The sequence below is a fragment of the Sinocyclocheilus anshuiensis genome, unplaced genomic scaffold (genome assembly GCF_001515605.1).
Source record: "Sinocyclocheilus anshuiensis isolate Anshui unplaced genomic scaffold, SAMN03320099.WGS_v1.1 scaffold292, whole genome shotgun sequence".
Lineage (NCBI taxonomy): Eukaryota > Metazoa > Chordata > Actinopteri > Cypriniformes > Cyprinidae > Sinocyclocheilus > Sinocyclocheilus anshuiensis.
In genome coordinates, this window is record NW_015555757.1 from 1,869,220 (window position 1) to 1,884,630 (window position 15,411).

The following is a 15,411-nucleotide window of genomic DNA, read 5'->3' on the forward strand; positions in this document are numbered from 1 at the left end:
TTCCTGTCATCTCACTTACTGTCTCTGTTGATAAAACATGGAAAAGGTGAAAAATAGTTAATTCATTTTCTGCTGGGTAAATCATTTGCATGTGACATTATTGAGGCCTTTTTTCAAACATATTTTTGTAAATTATCTAATAAAAAAAAAAAAGTAGAGGTTCAATAGATTACTAAGGAACACAATTTGTTAAAAGCAGAAATATGTAATATGTATATAGTCAACCAAGCAATGCAAATATTGATGTAATCACTTGTTTGTGTAGATCTCAGAAGGCTGCTTATACCAAAACTTATCAAAGTGAATGGATATTGAAGATAATACCTGAAATTATAATCTTAAAAAAATTAACGAACAGCTGATTATTTCGTGCCATCAGCATTTTGTCAAAAATAAGAGGGAAACTAGAGGAATAACAATGAGTTCACTGGCATTTCTTCCTCTTTAGATTAAGATGGCTAAATCAGAGGCTGATGCTCAGTGGTTGCGGTTAAGGAGCCTGCAGTACCTCGAGCGTTACATTTATCTCACCCTGTTCAACTGCTACCTCCACCTGGAGAAGAAAGACTCCTGGAGGCGATCCTTCAGCCAGTGGATGTACCAGGTGAAGCCTGACTCACTTGCTTACTTTGGGGGAAAAAACATATCACCTGCAAGCTGTTCATGCTTATGTAATTGTGTATTTTAATCGACTAACCGTGGAATAACAAAAAAAAATTGAATATAAAAAATATACATATAAAATAAAAATTATTTTATTTCAGAATAAAATTTAAATGTTTTTTTTTTTTCCCAAAAAACCCCATATGTGTCCCTGGACCACAAAACCAGTCTTAAGTCACTAGGGTATATTTTTAGCAATAGCCAAAAATACATTGTATGGGTCAAAATAATTTTTCTTTTATGCCAAAAATCATTAGGATATTAAGTAAAGATCATGTTCCATGAAGATATTTTGTAAATTTCCTACTGTAAATATATCAAAACTTAATTTTTGATCAGTAATATGCATTACTAAGGACTTCATTTGGATAACTTTAAAGGCAATTTCCTCAGATTCCAGATTTTCAAATAGTTGTATCTCGGCCGAATATTGTCCTATCCTAACAAACCATACATCAATGGAAAGCTTATTTTTTCCGCTTTCAGATGATGTATAAATCTCAATTTTGAAAAATTGACACTTAAGACTGGTTTTGTGGTCCAGGGTCACATATCTTAAATAAAATAAAAATATAGCAATTTATCATCAGAGAATTCAGAGCTCAGTTATATCAGACATTATGACCACATCTAAACTTACTACTCATTACTTTCAGTATTTTTTTCAGTAGTTGCAGTGGCCTACTAAGAGGGCAGAACTCTCAATATTTCTTGTTCATTTTACCTCATAAATTTTCTTGGTAGCACTTTAGTATAGGGACCAATTCTCACTATTAACTAGTTGCTTATTAGCATGCCTATTATTAACATATTGGCTGTTTATTAGTACTAATAAAGCACATATTCTGCATGACCATATTCTACATCCCTAATCCTACCAAATGCCTAAACGTAACAACTTCCTTATTAACTATTAATAAGCAGCACAGCAAATTAGTAGAGTATTGAGGCAAAAGTTGTAGTTAATGGTTTGTTAATTGAGGGAATTGGACCTTAAAATAAAGTGTGACCCTTTTCTTTGTTTTCAGTTTTACAAAACACTAAAACTTTATTTCCTGGTTTAAATAAAAAAGAAAAGAAAAACAGCTTCAAAATGTGGTCTCCTGCGTTTGGAATGTGAGTTTGTTAACACAAAAATAGCAAAAAGTGCATTAATCACTGATCAGCCTTTTTGAGTACTGATGACCTTGTTTCTGTTGAAAACATCAAGATAAAGTGTGCTGTTTTAAAGATATCTTCTTAAAAAATAGTTACACTTTCATTAAGTGACTTTACACTAAGTTCACTTTCAGTCTGAAGAAAGATACAGGTATAACCTGCCATTCATACTCAACACACAAGCCTATCTACAGTTAAAATATTTCTGTACCCTTGAGAAGCTGATGGGAGGACACCCATGGTGCAGCAGACCAGTGCCTTGTGGAAAGATGAATGGCTGAACACTCCTCAGGCTCACTGTACTGCATCTAAACATAGTTCTGAGTTCCATGAAACATTCATGGGAAAATGTCAGTCTGTCAATATGAAGTTGTAAATGTATTCTGTCTCATTCAGAGGTTTCCTGAGTCAAACCTTAGTTTATAGCCTCAGCTTTTATCCTCAGATTGACGGGGTACAAGATAATTGGAAGACTGTAAGTCACCTAGTGTTTTCTTATTTATACTGTTGAAAACTATGGCATTGAAAAGAAAAAAATAACCATGAGTAATCTCATGATTTTCCACCTTTAGAAAGCAGAATGAAAAATTAAATAGAAATAATATCAAATTATGTAAATATAATTGCATTAAACATAACAGTACATGTATCAATGTATTTATATATACAGTATATATATATATATATATATATATATATATATATATACATACATATATACACACACACACACACACACAAAGCACAAAGTTACTAGAACTTTAACTAAAATTAAAATTAAACACAAAAAATAAAACTAAATATTCAATATAAGTAATATATATATAAAATCAATAAAAACTATAAATAAACGTTAAAATGGTATAATAAATACACAGAAAAAAGTGAGACAAGATACCTTTTTAATAAATCATCAGAATGATATAGAAGATTTGGAAGCCGCTCTTGCTAGTCTTAGGGCTTCAACAAATGAGAGCAAGGCAATCTCGGTCAAATGTCCACTTCTGAAGCCAGATTGGTTGCTGTCCAGGAGGTTGTTGTCTGATCATGTAACATATATTATATAATTATAAGAAATAAATTATATTTATTTCTATATTTGAAATAGAAATCTTTTGTACCATTATAAATGTCTTTTCTGTGAGTGCTGAATAAAAGTATTGATTTCTTTCTTTCAAAAAAAAACGTAGCTTTTGAAGGGTGGTGTATTTATTTGATTAGATGCTGGTTTGAAGAACTCTGCTCTAACAGATATAGTTGAGCTTGAATTGTTAAGCAAGAGATTATCACCTCATTTGCCCACTAAACAGTCTGTCCTCAGATTTACAAAGAAAAAGTCAAAGTTGTTCTTAAGGTAGATTTAGCTGGTGAAGCACTTTATAGGTTTTTATGAAAGCTTTTATTGAATAAGATTTATTCAGTTGTGAAGTACATTGAAAATGCACCAGTTTAATATTCTGTCAAGACCACAAAAGCATTTCACTGTCATCCTGCCAACCTTTCAGGACAAGTGAGCAGTTGCACCACTTATTCACATAAGTGTACAGCTTGCAGTAATCCCCACTTATATATATATATATATATATATATTATTATATTAAGCAAATATTAAGTAATGGAGTATCACTCCTTTTATTGTTCAAGTGTTTGAAATGCATGAGTTTTGCTGGTTTGCAGGTGGCGGCTAGAGCTGGTGTGTATGCCATCCTCAACCATCTGGGCTTTTCTGAGTTTGAGAACCCTGACGACTCTCCGATGGCAAGGTTCCGTTTCCGCTGGCTCCCACACAGTGTCCAGTTTATTCCCATGCGAGGGCAACTTATTTAGAAAGGCACAGTATGTTGAACTAATTGCTGACTCGCATTTCATAAATATTTTTTTATTACAATTTCTGTCAGACTCATTAAATCAAGTGATTTAATGCATCCTGTTATCTTATTTACATGTTTGACTCTATCTTTAGCTTGGCAGTGTTATATTTTGTCCTCGTAAAATATAAGACAACAAACACAGAAAATTGTTAACCTAATAAACCACACATTAATGCTAATAAAAGTTTTAATGCTGACCTTTAAAAGGTACATTTGCACACTGTTATAAAAATGTCACCTCATTTGTATATAAAACATTTAATTACTTGAGATTTTACTTAATGTGACGGTCTTGCTGGATGATCATTTGCATTCATGTAAATGTAAATGTTTGTTATTAAATTACTCTTTTTATACATATTGTTTGAACAATTTGCTTCAATCATTAGAAAAAACTGTTTAGTTGTGTTATTTGTCCAGTAGAGCCCATTAAGGATCATTTAATAATTCCATTCAGTTGATTGAACTAATAGGGAAAAAAATTGCTCAGCTCGAATGTTTTGAATAGCCTTAAGTTTTAGACTGAGCAAACGGATGTCATTGACGTCATTTCTATCCTTCTTGTCCTTCAGACTTGAATTGTACATAAAAACCTGCTGTTCCTCGTCTAGACTTCAGTCTTAAAAATATGTCAGGTTTAAAATTAGTTTTACACTTTCCGATTTCTGACAGGTTCTAAGTTTGCAATAATCACCGCCTGACTGTATTATCTGGATGAGATTGGCCCATCAAAATCAAGTATGCAAAAAAATTAATAATTGTAGTTCATTAAAGAAATACCCAATTAGAATGCAAGGCTGTGTAATGCTTAAACCTGAATGAAAACAAGTGACATTAATTTGGATTACATTTTTGTCTTCATCCTCATTTATGGATTTTCCCTTATGTAAAAGGTGTAGGTGTATAGGGAGAAACAACTCATACCGTTTTAAAGGCACAGAATATGTCTTGTTTCTTTCCCCGTTTCCAGGCTCATGTCTCTGATCTGTCTGTGTGTAGAGGACTGTGGGCACGGTAAAATTAATTCTGCTTGGCACTCAAGAACAGTGAAGTGTTGAAGATGTGCTTTGGAGAAACTGTATCTCATACATACTGTATCTGTAGTGTCCTACCAGCATTGTCTTGTTATTCGTAGCTCTGTCTCATATCATGATTATAAACTACCCTGTAGCTTGTGTCAGGAAACCAGTGCTTCACTGTGGAGACTGAACATTTTGTCTGTTTTATTCTTGGATTCTCTTATTTTCTCTGGACTCAGCTTTATCCAATCCTCAGTTTTTAGAATGTCTTTTTATTTTGGCAGTTATTTTAAGTTATTTTGAGATGTTTTTTTTTTCTTTTTTCTGATATTCCATCAATTTGAGGGCACAAACACTTTCTCACCATCTCAGCTAAATCATATAACAGCCTTTTATATTTGGTTGTGAGGCAGTGACAGCTGTTGTGAAATGCTTCCAGATATATCCTGCGTATATGAAAAAATACGTTCAACATCAGTTCCAAATCTATAAGCACCTTGACACTTATAAGGCATAGTGCGATTGTGTCTGTATATCAGGAGGTAGGAAAAAAAACAAATTTTTATTGGCAATTCTTGTCATAATAGTCAAAATAACTCTTAACAGCTAAAATAAAGTCCATCTTGTTCTCACTCACATATGTTTAGAACTGTTTTCGCTCATAAACGGTGGTTGATCTGTGCATATTTCTCTCCTGATTCAAACAAGATGACTCTTTCACTGGAAGCAATATTATATGACTTGAGGAAGCAATGGTTTGAAGTTAAAAATGTCTTAATGATGGATGTGTTTATTACAAACATGCAGAGTTTTGCGTCACAAAACATTCATTGATGAAGTGGGGTTGTCAATTACTTGTGGATTATTCTCATGTTTTTATCAGCTGTTTGAACTCTCATTCTGATGGCACCCATTCACTGCAGAGGATCCACTGGTGAGCGATGTAATGCCAAATTTGTCCATTTTATTGTCCAGTGAAGAAACAAACTTGTCTACATTGGATGGCCTGAACCCTTTTTGGGTGAACTAGTCCTTGAAAACTATTGTTAGTAGTTTTTCCATTTTTCCTTCATGCCACAGTCTAAGTACAACTATCCATACATTCCAATGACCTGTGTACTTTCAGTTTTCATATAATTTCAGGGCACAATATAATAGGGAACTGTCACAAAACTGCACAGGGACACAAAGTCTGAGGATCCAAGTGCAGTAGTTTATTAAAGGGTAATCCACAATCGTAGACAAAACATGGGGTCAAACACTAAGCAATCCGAAACAATTACAGTTTTCAGGGCTGAGGCAAACAGTAATCCAGATAAACTGGCAAAATATAAAGAACCAGGAAAACAAGACACGAGAGAACCAGGATAAAAGGCTTAGAACTACAGCTGTGACACATGGAAGACTTCACAAAGTGTGACTGAAAACACCAGGCTTATATAGGCAGAGGTAATGAGCAACAGGTGAAAACAATCAGGCATGAGTCAGGGCAAGGGGTTATAGGAAATGTAGTCCAGGATAGAGTGGCAAAGTTATGGGATGGAGTGCCCTCTGGTGGCTATCAAGGGCACTCCATTTGGTGGCATAGCAGCACCCCTCTTCACAAACGAACAGTTCAAAATAATAGAATCATACAGTTAGCTACCATGAATTAACTTCAGGCAGAAGCTCATTAAAGCGATTTGTACAAGTGTGATCATAATGATTATGAACAAATGAACAAATTTTGGCAGTTGTAAATATCGATTCAAGTTGGCGTCATCTGGGGTCCTTGCAGGACTTCATCTGAAGTCTTTCTGTGACCCAACACCTGTGAAGAGAGGATGCAGACCCCTGCACACTGGAGCTGGCGTAACCTCTAGTTACCTCAAGATGGGCATCCCAGGGTAAAAACAAAAAAGACAAATGGAAAAAAATTCACAAAGAGTGACTGAAAACACCAGGCTTATATAGGCAGAGGTAACGAGCAACAGGTGAAAACAATCAGGCATGATGAGTCCGGGCAATGGGTTATGGGAAATGTAGTCCAGGATAGAGTGGCAAAGGTATGGGATGGAGTGCCCTCTGGTGGCTATCAAGGGCACTCCATCTGGTGATTTTGTTGAAATGTAAATGTCAATAAAGTTATAATAAATACAAGAAATACTGTGCAAACAGTAGCAGTTTATAGAGACTTGCAGTTTTGTCTGAGAAATGTCTAATCCAGTTCTTTTGTTCAGAAGACTGAAAGTAATGAGAGAGCATTTCATGAGATGAATAAAGTCTTCACTCCTCTGTAGTCAACTAATTAAACACCTACTTTTCTGATTTTAAGATGCTGATTATATGCATGATCCTCATCCATGTTAAACAATGAGAAGCACTTTCAGATCCAAACACACAAGAGCACTTTGATCCCAAATTTATTCTAATCCCTTGAAGGCTCATCAGAATATTATAGCATAATTAATACAAGTACAAATGCTCTGCAACCTCTAATTAAATGAATCTGGGAAATGAATGTATGAGCAGGGCATTGCTTCATATACTGTATAATGATCTGCTCTTGTAGCTTACAAGACATCCATTGAGGTTTAGTGATACACATTTTATGACCCCATGCTCCCTCAGACAGCAGAGCAGGACCTGAACACACTTCCACAGATGACTTCTCATTAGTGCTACAGTTTGTTGATGGCCCCAAACTGCTTTGTAGCAATTTCCAATTGAGAGAGGCTTTCAGCCATAATACAATGTTGTGTTCTGATATGATGTTACATGTCAAAGCCTCATTCAGTGGTAATTAATGTGACACATGAAAAAGATCATATTTAAAAATATAAGTACATCTAAAAGGACATGATTAAGAATAATGTGTAATTTCATTATGAATTATCATCTTTATGAATATGTCAAAGTTTCATCATGCAATTTTGTGATAAATATGGAAATATACATTATTGATCAAAAGTTTAGGGCTGATTAGGCTGATTTTAATGTTTCAATTGGCAGCATTTATTTGATAGAACATATAGTAAAAGAGTAATGTTGTGAAATATTACAATTTAAAATAACAGAAATCATTCTATGCTGATTTGGTGCTCACAAAACCCTTCTTATTATCAATATATTTTAAATTCAGGGTTCTTTGATGAATAGAAAGTTCAAAAGAACAGCATTTTACATATATATGTATTATAACATATTAAATGTTTTTACTTTCACTTTCACTTTTTTCCTTGCTAAATAAAAGTATAATAATTATTAAAATAATAATAATATTATTTAAAAATTGCTGACCCCAAACTTTTGAATGGTAGTGTGGTTGTCATGGGGTCATTTTACAAATTGGTCATTTAAGTTTATTATATACATTGTTATGGGTAAAACCTAAAAGGGAGTTTATATTATTGGAAATTTTTGTAAATGCATGGTGCTTGCTGACTGCCATATTTTTTTATCCATTTTAACCCAAATTCAATTGTTTTCTGTCACTGATCATGTGCTTTAGCCTATAATATCCATATCTCTTCAGAATCTGAATTTAAATCCAAGTTAAAAACTTACCTTTTTTCTAAGGCTTATAACTGTCATTGTCAGATTTGCACTTACCCTGCCTAATAAAGACTGCTAATATACAAAGAACCACTAATGATGCAAAAGCTGCTCTTGGTGGTTGTCAAGGTTCTATTGTGAAAGTTTGAGATTATTGACTGGTTCCTTGGTAATACTCACCTCATCACAGACCCCAGCGATAAAAGCCACACAACATATTTGTCTTCATTCAAGACCTCCACACTCCATAGGTTCACCAAGGGCTGATGAACGTGAAGATCTTTGCCTTGATACATTTATAATAGATTCATTCTCATTTGTACCTAAAATGATGCATTTAAGTTCTCTCAGCTGTTGTCTTAAAATGATCCTTAGTATTTGTTTCGTAATTCTAAATTTGTTTGTTCAATAAATGCACAATGACCCATTCAAGGCAACATTTGAATAAAGTCAGCAAACAGGAAAACAATAATCCGTTAACAGTAACCGGATGATTTATTCATGATGCAATGTATGCTGGGAACTCACAAACCCATAACATTTCCGCAATATTGTTCAATATGAAATTCTTTCTTCAGACAACTATGTTTGACTAGTCAGGGCCACTTTTTGGAATATTCTGTTGGTCTAACATGGGTTTTTAGTTTCAGATAATTCAAATAGCCTATTTGTGACTGTCCCATAAACAGGAAAATATGTAGGTTGGTTTTAGATGAAAAGAGAACTATTGTCCAACTCAGTACAATGAACTACAAAGTCAATTGTAAAATGTTAAAATTGAGACTGTTTGGTCAGGATACACTGTAAAAAATTACCGTGAATTTAACGGTAAAAGACTGTAAAAATGCTACAGTAAAAACCTGTTAAATGGTTAACGGTAAATTCCCCTACTATATACGGTGAAAAACTGTATTGGACATTACATGTATTGGACATAAATTTTACGGTAGTATACCGTTTTTGGAAGTGAAAAAGACCATATAATTTACAGTGAATAACCGTAAATTGACATTCCCAGAATTCCCTGCGTTACATTTCAAATTTGATGTTTTTTTGTTGAAATAACTATGTTTCTTCTTAGTTTTTTCTTATCAGTTTTGTATATTAGGGTTGTGTGTTACACCTAATGTTGTTAAATTAATGTTTATTGCATTATTTCAGTTTCATGTGTGTTACCATGATGGTGTTTGGTGTTTGTGTGAATGACACTGTGCACCTTCTATATATGTTATTATTTAAAAGCTGCTTGTGATGGGCTTTGGTTCATCATGTGACTTTCTCATCACCGCCTGCATTTGGTGGTTATCAGTGTATTACAAAGGTGCAAAACAGATTTCAGTACGTCAATAGGTTGGTATATTAACATTATATCAGTTAATGAAAATACGGTATTTAACTGTAAATTTAAGTTAAATCCGTAAAACCTAAAACGTTGCTACCGTATTTTTTACGGTAAAATTCCGGCAACCACAGCTGCCGGTTTTTTACCGTAAATTTTACGGAATTTTTTTTACAGTGTATGTAAAAATGTGAAGCAGCTAGAGCAAAACAGATGCATATTCATATAAGCAAAAGCATCTTTCTGTGAGCTGCACCAGCATGTGTCAGCAGCTGTGTGTCCTCCAGAGTTCTCCACTCGTATCTTGAGCTAAATGTCTTGACACGTTTGCTTAATTTATAATTTGATGGAAACAGAAATTATTTGGACAGCTTCTTGATAAGGATCTCTACAGAATATTGACTGCCGTGCCAAACAGCCACAAGTTAGTGATGAAAAAAGTGAACTCTGTATGAAGTTACATTTATGTAAGCTATCAGCCTCGTGCTGATAAAACAGATGGCAAAATGAAGAAAAAAAGTTGAATAAAAAAAAAAATACAATGAATACTACAACATTCTTGAGATAATCTCTCACTCATTTCCAAATAAAAATGTTCCTTTTTTAAAGTAAAGTGTTGTCCTATCTCAAGAATCATATGTATTCACAATATACAATTCAATAAAGGTAAATATCACAAAAATAAATGTAATCACATAAGTTTATTAATAATTAATAATAATAATAATAATTATTATTATTATTATTATCAATTATAGATTACTATATCACAGATTACTATCTGTGGAGAGGTAATTAATAATAATAATAATTATTATTATTATCTCAAGAGATTATCTCAATAATGTAGTAGTGGTATATTAATTAGCTACATTATAAATATTTTATTTTTATCTACCACTTTTATTCTTTGTCCGTCATTATATGTTTCATATTTTGTTTTTGTTTTCTGCAAAGGTGAAAAAAGTGTGCATGTTTTTTTGAGATTATATTGTGCAAGTGATCAGGCATTTTATACAATATGTATGGATTCTACTGAGCACATGGCTGTCTCCAAACTTAGTAAACTGCCTTCATAGACAGCATGCTTGGGCGTCATAGGCGTCTCTAAAGGGTTAGGGAAGACGACTCACTTTAGGTTTTGACACACCGCCGATGATGTGTCACATAAAATAGGCTACTCCGCAGCAAGGGAGCTGCTGCTGCTTCAGTGTGAAGAGACGCGGAACGGCAGCAGAGCAGCTTCTGTAGGCTACACTGACTCACCAGCCTGCGCTTTGTAAAACTTTGATTTTTTTCGTCCCGCTTTTAAAGACAAGCTTTATACATGGGGGATACGAAAATTACTCCCGAAGTGTTGGAGCAACTACTACAGTTTTACAATCTTACTCGTCAGGAGTTTATTAAGACGTATGAGATTCAGCCGTTGGTTTACATACCTGAGTTACCGGCCAGCGCCAAAACTATATTTGTTATTGTGTACACTGTGATTTTTCTCCTGGCTCTCATTGGCAATAGTCTGGTTGTCTATACTGTCTTAAGAACGCGCGGGATCCAGACCGCCACAAATATTTTCATCTGCTCTCTAGCCGTCAGCGACCTCCTGATATCTTTCTTCTGCATCTCATTCACTCTGCTGCAGAACATCTCTTCTGAATGGTTCGGGGGTGAGTGTCGCTTATAAAGCATTGTTATTATAAAACAGTTCGCAGGAGTTCGCAAGGATATGCATGTTCTGTGCGCTTGCAATATGTTGTTGTAATTATTTATTTATTTTTATTTAGGGACTAAACTCATCACAGGACAACAAAATATCTTCCTGCATGTTTATTATGCCTCACTGTCTCTGACTACTTGGCAGATAAAAGTTTTTCAAATATTAATATATTAAAACAAAATCGAAGGAAATAATAACAATGATAGATCCAAAGTATTTATATAAACTCCCCCCCCCCTTTTCATTTTAATGAGACATCATTTTTACAATTTCTGAATAAAACCATCTAAAAAATGTTGACAATAAACCCCACAATAGTTCAGAAACTAAAAACATATTGATAAGATATACGCAACTAATTTTTTATATGAACTGTTGTTCTCAAAGTATTTTTAAATAACTGGACAAATGGTTGTAGGCTCTAGTTGGCTTTTCTTTGACCTTATCATTGTCAAAAGACTGTCTCAGGAAGTTTACTCTTTAAACATTTACGTGTTTGTAGGTGTGTTGGTGTGCAAAACAGTTCCCTTTGTTCAGACCACTGCTATTGTGACTGGCATTCTCACAATGACCTGCATCGCTGTGGAGAGGTACCAGGGGATTGTACACCCTCTGAAAATCAAAAGACAGTGCACGCCACAAAGAGCATACAGAATGCTGGGTGAGTAGTTTCTGACAACCAATATCCTTCATAGGTTTTTTTTTTTTTTTTTGAGTATCCATTTCAAATTTAATTCATTTTTGAAATATTAGATCATGCATAATTTGCATTCCACATCTATGCATAAAGCATCTGAATAATAGTGTTTTCATTCTCTGTCAGGGGTTGTCTGGATCGCAGCCATGCTGGTTGGATCTCCAATGCTCTTTGTTCAACATTTAGAGGTACTAATCTGATTTTTGGCTGAAATATTCCATTTGAAGCTTTCAGAACATTCAAAAATCCACATCCAACTTGTCGAAACATTAGTTAGCTTGCAGTCTGGGTTCTGTATACTTGAAAATTTCCCCAGGGTTTACTGCTCCGGGTGTGTGCTCACTGTGTGTGTGTGTGTGTGTGTGTGTGCGTGTGTTCACTACTCACTGCTGTGTGTGCGCACTTGGATGGGTTAAATGCAGAGCACAAATTCGTGGGACACCATACTTGGCTATGTCACGTCAATTTAGCTTGTTAGAAGCTGTCACGTGCCTTCTGGTCCAAGGCAAAAAGTATATATATTTTAGATTATTCACATAATAACACTGGTCCATTTCATATGCTACAGCTATAGTGATAATGGTTTCCTGCTGTGTGTGTGCACTTGGATGGGTTAAATGCAGAGCACAAATTCGTGGGACACCATACTTGGCTATGTCACGTCAATTTAGCTTGTTAGAAGCTGTCACGTGCCTTCTGGTCCAAGGCAAAAAGTATATATATTTTAGATTATTCACATAATAACACTGGTCCATTTCATATGCTACAGCTATAGTGATAATGGTTTCCATATTCTAATCCGTTATTTCAAATCTCTCTGTTCTTTCCTTCTGTGTGCAGGTGAAATATGATTTTCTATATGATCTCCATCATGTGTGCTGTCAGGAGCGCTGGAGTGCCCACAGGAAGCAGTATGCTACTTTTATTCTAGTGTTCCTCTTCCTCCTGCCTCTTGCAGCCATGCTGCTACTCTACACCAGAATTGGTATTGAGCTCTGGATTCGCAAACAAGTTGGAGACTCTTCAGTGCTCAATGCCATGAACCAAAGGGAGGTCAGCAAAATATCCAGGTAATTTTTTTTTTGTACTTTCTCAGCGCATGCTTTTTTTTAATTAAATCTCAATCTCTAATCTAAACAGCTATTTGTAGTTTTATAATGTTTTCTTAACAATATACACTACAGTTAAAAGTTAGGAATGATTAAGATTTTGTAATGTTCTTTAAAGACGTCTCTTATGCTCACCAAGGCTGCAGTGAATACTGTAATATTGTGAAATATAATTACAATAATAACTGTAATAATAATAATAATAATAATAATAACTTTTATATTTTTATGTATTTACTAATGTAATTTATTTCTGTGATGGCAAAGTTGAATTTTCAACAGGCATTACTCCAGTCTTCAGTTTCAGTTGATCCTTCAGAAATCATTCTAACATGATAATTTGGTGCTCAAGAAACATTTGTAATTAATATCAATGCTGAAAGCCATTTTTGTTGCTTAATATTTTTTATTGGAAACTGTGATACATTACCATTCGTTTGGAGTAAGTACGAAATAAAAAGCAAGGACACATTAAATTGATCTAAAGTAACAGTAAAGACATTTTTTTATATGTTAATGTTACAAAAAAATATTTGTTTCAAATAACGTTCTTTTGAACTTTCTATTCATCAAAGAATTTTGAAAAAAAATCCTGAATCCTGAAAAAAGTATAATGGTTTTCACAGAAATATTAAGCAGGACAATTGTTTTCAACATTGATAATTATAAGCAATGTTTTATGAGCAGCAAATCAGCATATTAGAATGATTTCTGAAGGATCATGTGACACTGAAGACTGGAGTAATGGCTGCTAAAATTCAGCTTTGCCATCACAGGAATAAATTACATTTTAAAATATAACAAAAAGAAAACATCATATTTATGTTAAATCATATTTTGTAATCAAATGAATGCATAAGAGACTATTTTCAAAAACATAAAAAAAAAATATATATATTCCAAACTTTTGACTGGTAGTGTGTAAGGGACTAAACACTAAAAACTGCTAATGATTACTCATTATGCAATCCTTTCTCTTTATGCAACAGAAAGAAGCGAAGGGCCATCAAGATGATGGTCACCATTGTTGTGCTGTTTACTGTCTGCTGGGCACCTTTTCATACAGTTCATATGCTGTTTGAATACAGTAAGAAAAACAAAGTGTCCGGTAATATGTCTGTGCACATTACAGTCTCTTTCAAATTTCAGCTTCATTTTGTTGTCTCCAGGTTACCTGAACAAGACGTATGATGACATCACAGTCAATATGATTATTGCTGTTGCACAGGCCATAGGTTTTTCAAATTCATTCAGCAACCCTATTATTTATGCTTTCATGAATGAGAACTTCCAGAAGAACTGCATGTCCACCTTTCCCTTTTGCATTCGGCGGTCCAGTCAACGTGTGGATGTGAAGGACGAAACGACAAAGGACAAGGTACTTTTTTGTAAGTCTTCCAGACAAGAAGAAGACTTCTCTGTCGTGCCCAGAATAAATGTAGTTGATCAAGTGCAATCTGCAAGATCAAAAATGCAAACATCTCTGTCATTTTTGGAGGAGAGAATCTGCTGAGAGCAATTGATGCATCCAAGATGTATCTGTAATGTATGTATATACACACACACACACACACACACACTGTTCAAAAGTTTGGAGTCAATAAGATTTTGTCTTTTATGCTCATCAAGGCTGTATTCTTGTGTCAAAAATAAATAAATAAAAATGCAGTATAAACAGTAATATTGCTAAGTAGCCTACTATTACATTTTAAAATAACAGTTTTATATTTTAATATATTTTGAATATGCAGCATTCATTACTTCAGAGTCACATGATCCTTTGAACATCCATGATGTTTATTTATTTTTATTTATTTAGTCATTTAGCAGACGCTTTTATCCAAAGCAACTTACAAATGAGGACAACAGAAGTTTGTAAGTCTTCCAGACAAGAAGAAGACTTCTCTGTCGTGCCCAGAATAAATGTAGTTGATCAAGTGCAATCTGCAAGATCAAAAATGCAAACATCTCTGTCATTTTTGGAGGAGAGAATCTGCTGAGAGCAATTGATGCATCCAAGATGTATCTGTAATGTATGTATATACACACACACACACACACACACACTGTTCAAAAGTTTGGAGTCAATAAGATTTTGTCTTTTATGCTCATCAAGGCTGTATTCTTGTGTCAAAAATAAATAAATAAAAATGCAGTATAAACAGTAATATTGCTAAGTAGCCTACTATTACATTTTAAAATAACAGTTTTATATTTTAATATATTTTAGATGCCATTTTCCAATAGGGTTGACAGGAGAATCTGGTGAAAATGTTGAACAGTTGTGCTGCTTAATATTATCAT

The 15,411-nt window shown here is 34.1% G+C and overlaps 2 protein-coding genes across 2 annotated transcripts in view; both read left to right on the top strand.

Moving 5' to 3' along the window:
• LOC107673876 (paladin-like) overlaps positions 1 to 4,034 on the top strand; it is a 20,115-nt gene extending 16,081 nt beyond the window's left edge. Inside the window, exons 19-20 of the mRNA XM_016467681.1 lie at positions 449 to 604; positions 3,499 to 4,034. Of these exons, the coding sequence (XP_016323167.1) occupies positions 449 to 604; positions 3,499 to 3,648 (306 nt within the window). The 3' untranslated portion in view covers positions 3,649 to 4,034. The remainder of the gene's footprint in view (positions 1 to 448; positions 605 to 3,498) is intronic.
• A 6,814-nt stretch (positions 4,035 to 10,848) lies between these two features.
• LOC107673889 (pyroglutamylated RFamide peptide receptor-like) lies at positions 10,849 to 14,671 on the top strand. The gene is made up of 6 exons (XM_016467698.1): positions 10,849 to 11,251; positions 11,804 to 11,962; positions 12,125 to 12,186; positions 12,839 to 13,068; positions 14,097 to 14,194; positions 14,277 to 14,671. Exons 1-6 carry the CDS (start codon positions 10,912 to 10,914, stop codon positions 14,618 to 14,620), a joined length of 1,233 nt encoding a protein of 410 aa, XP_016323184.1. The 5' UTR covers positions 10,849 to 10,911; the 3' UTR covers positions 14,621 to 14,671.
• The last annotated feature ends 740 nt before the right edge of the window (positions 14,672 to 15,411 follow it).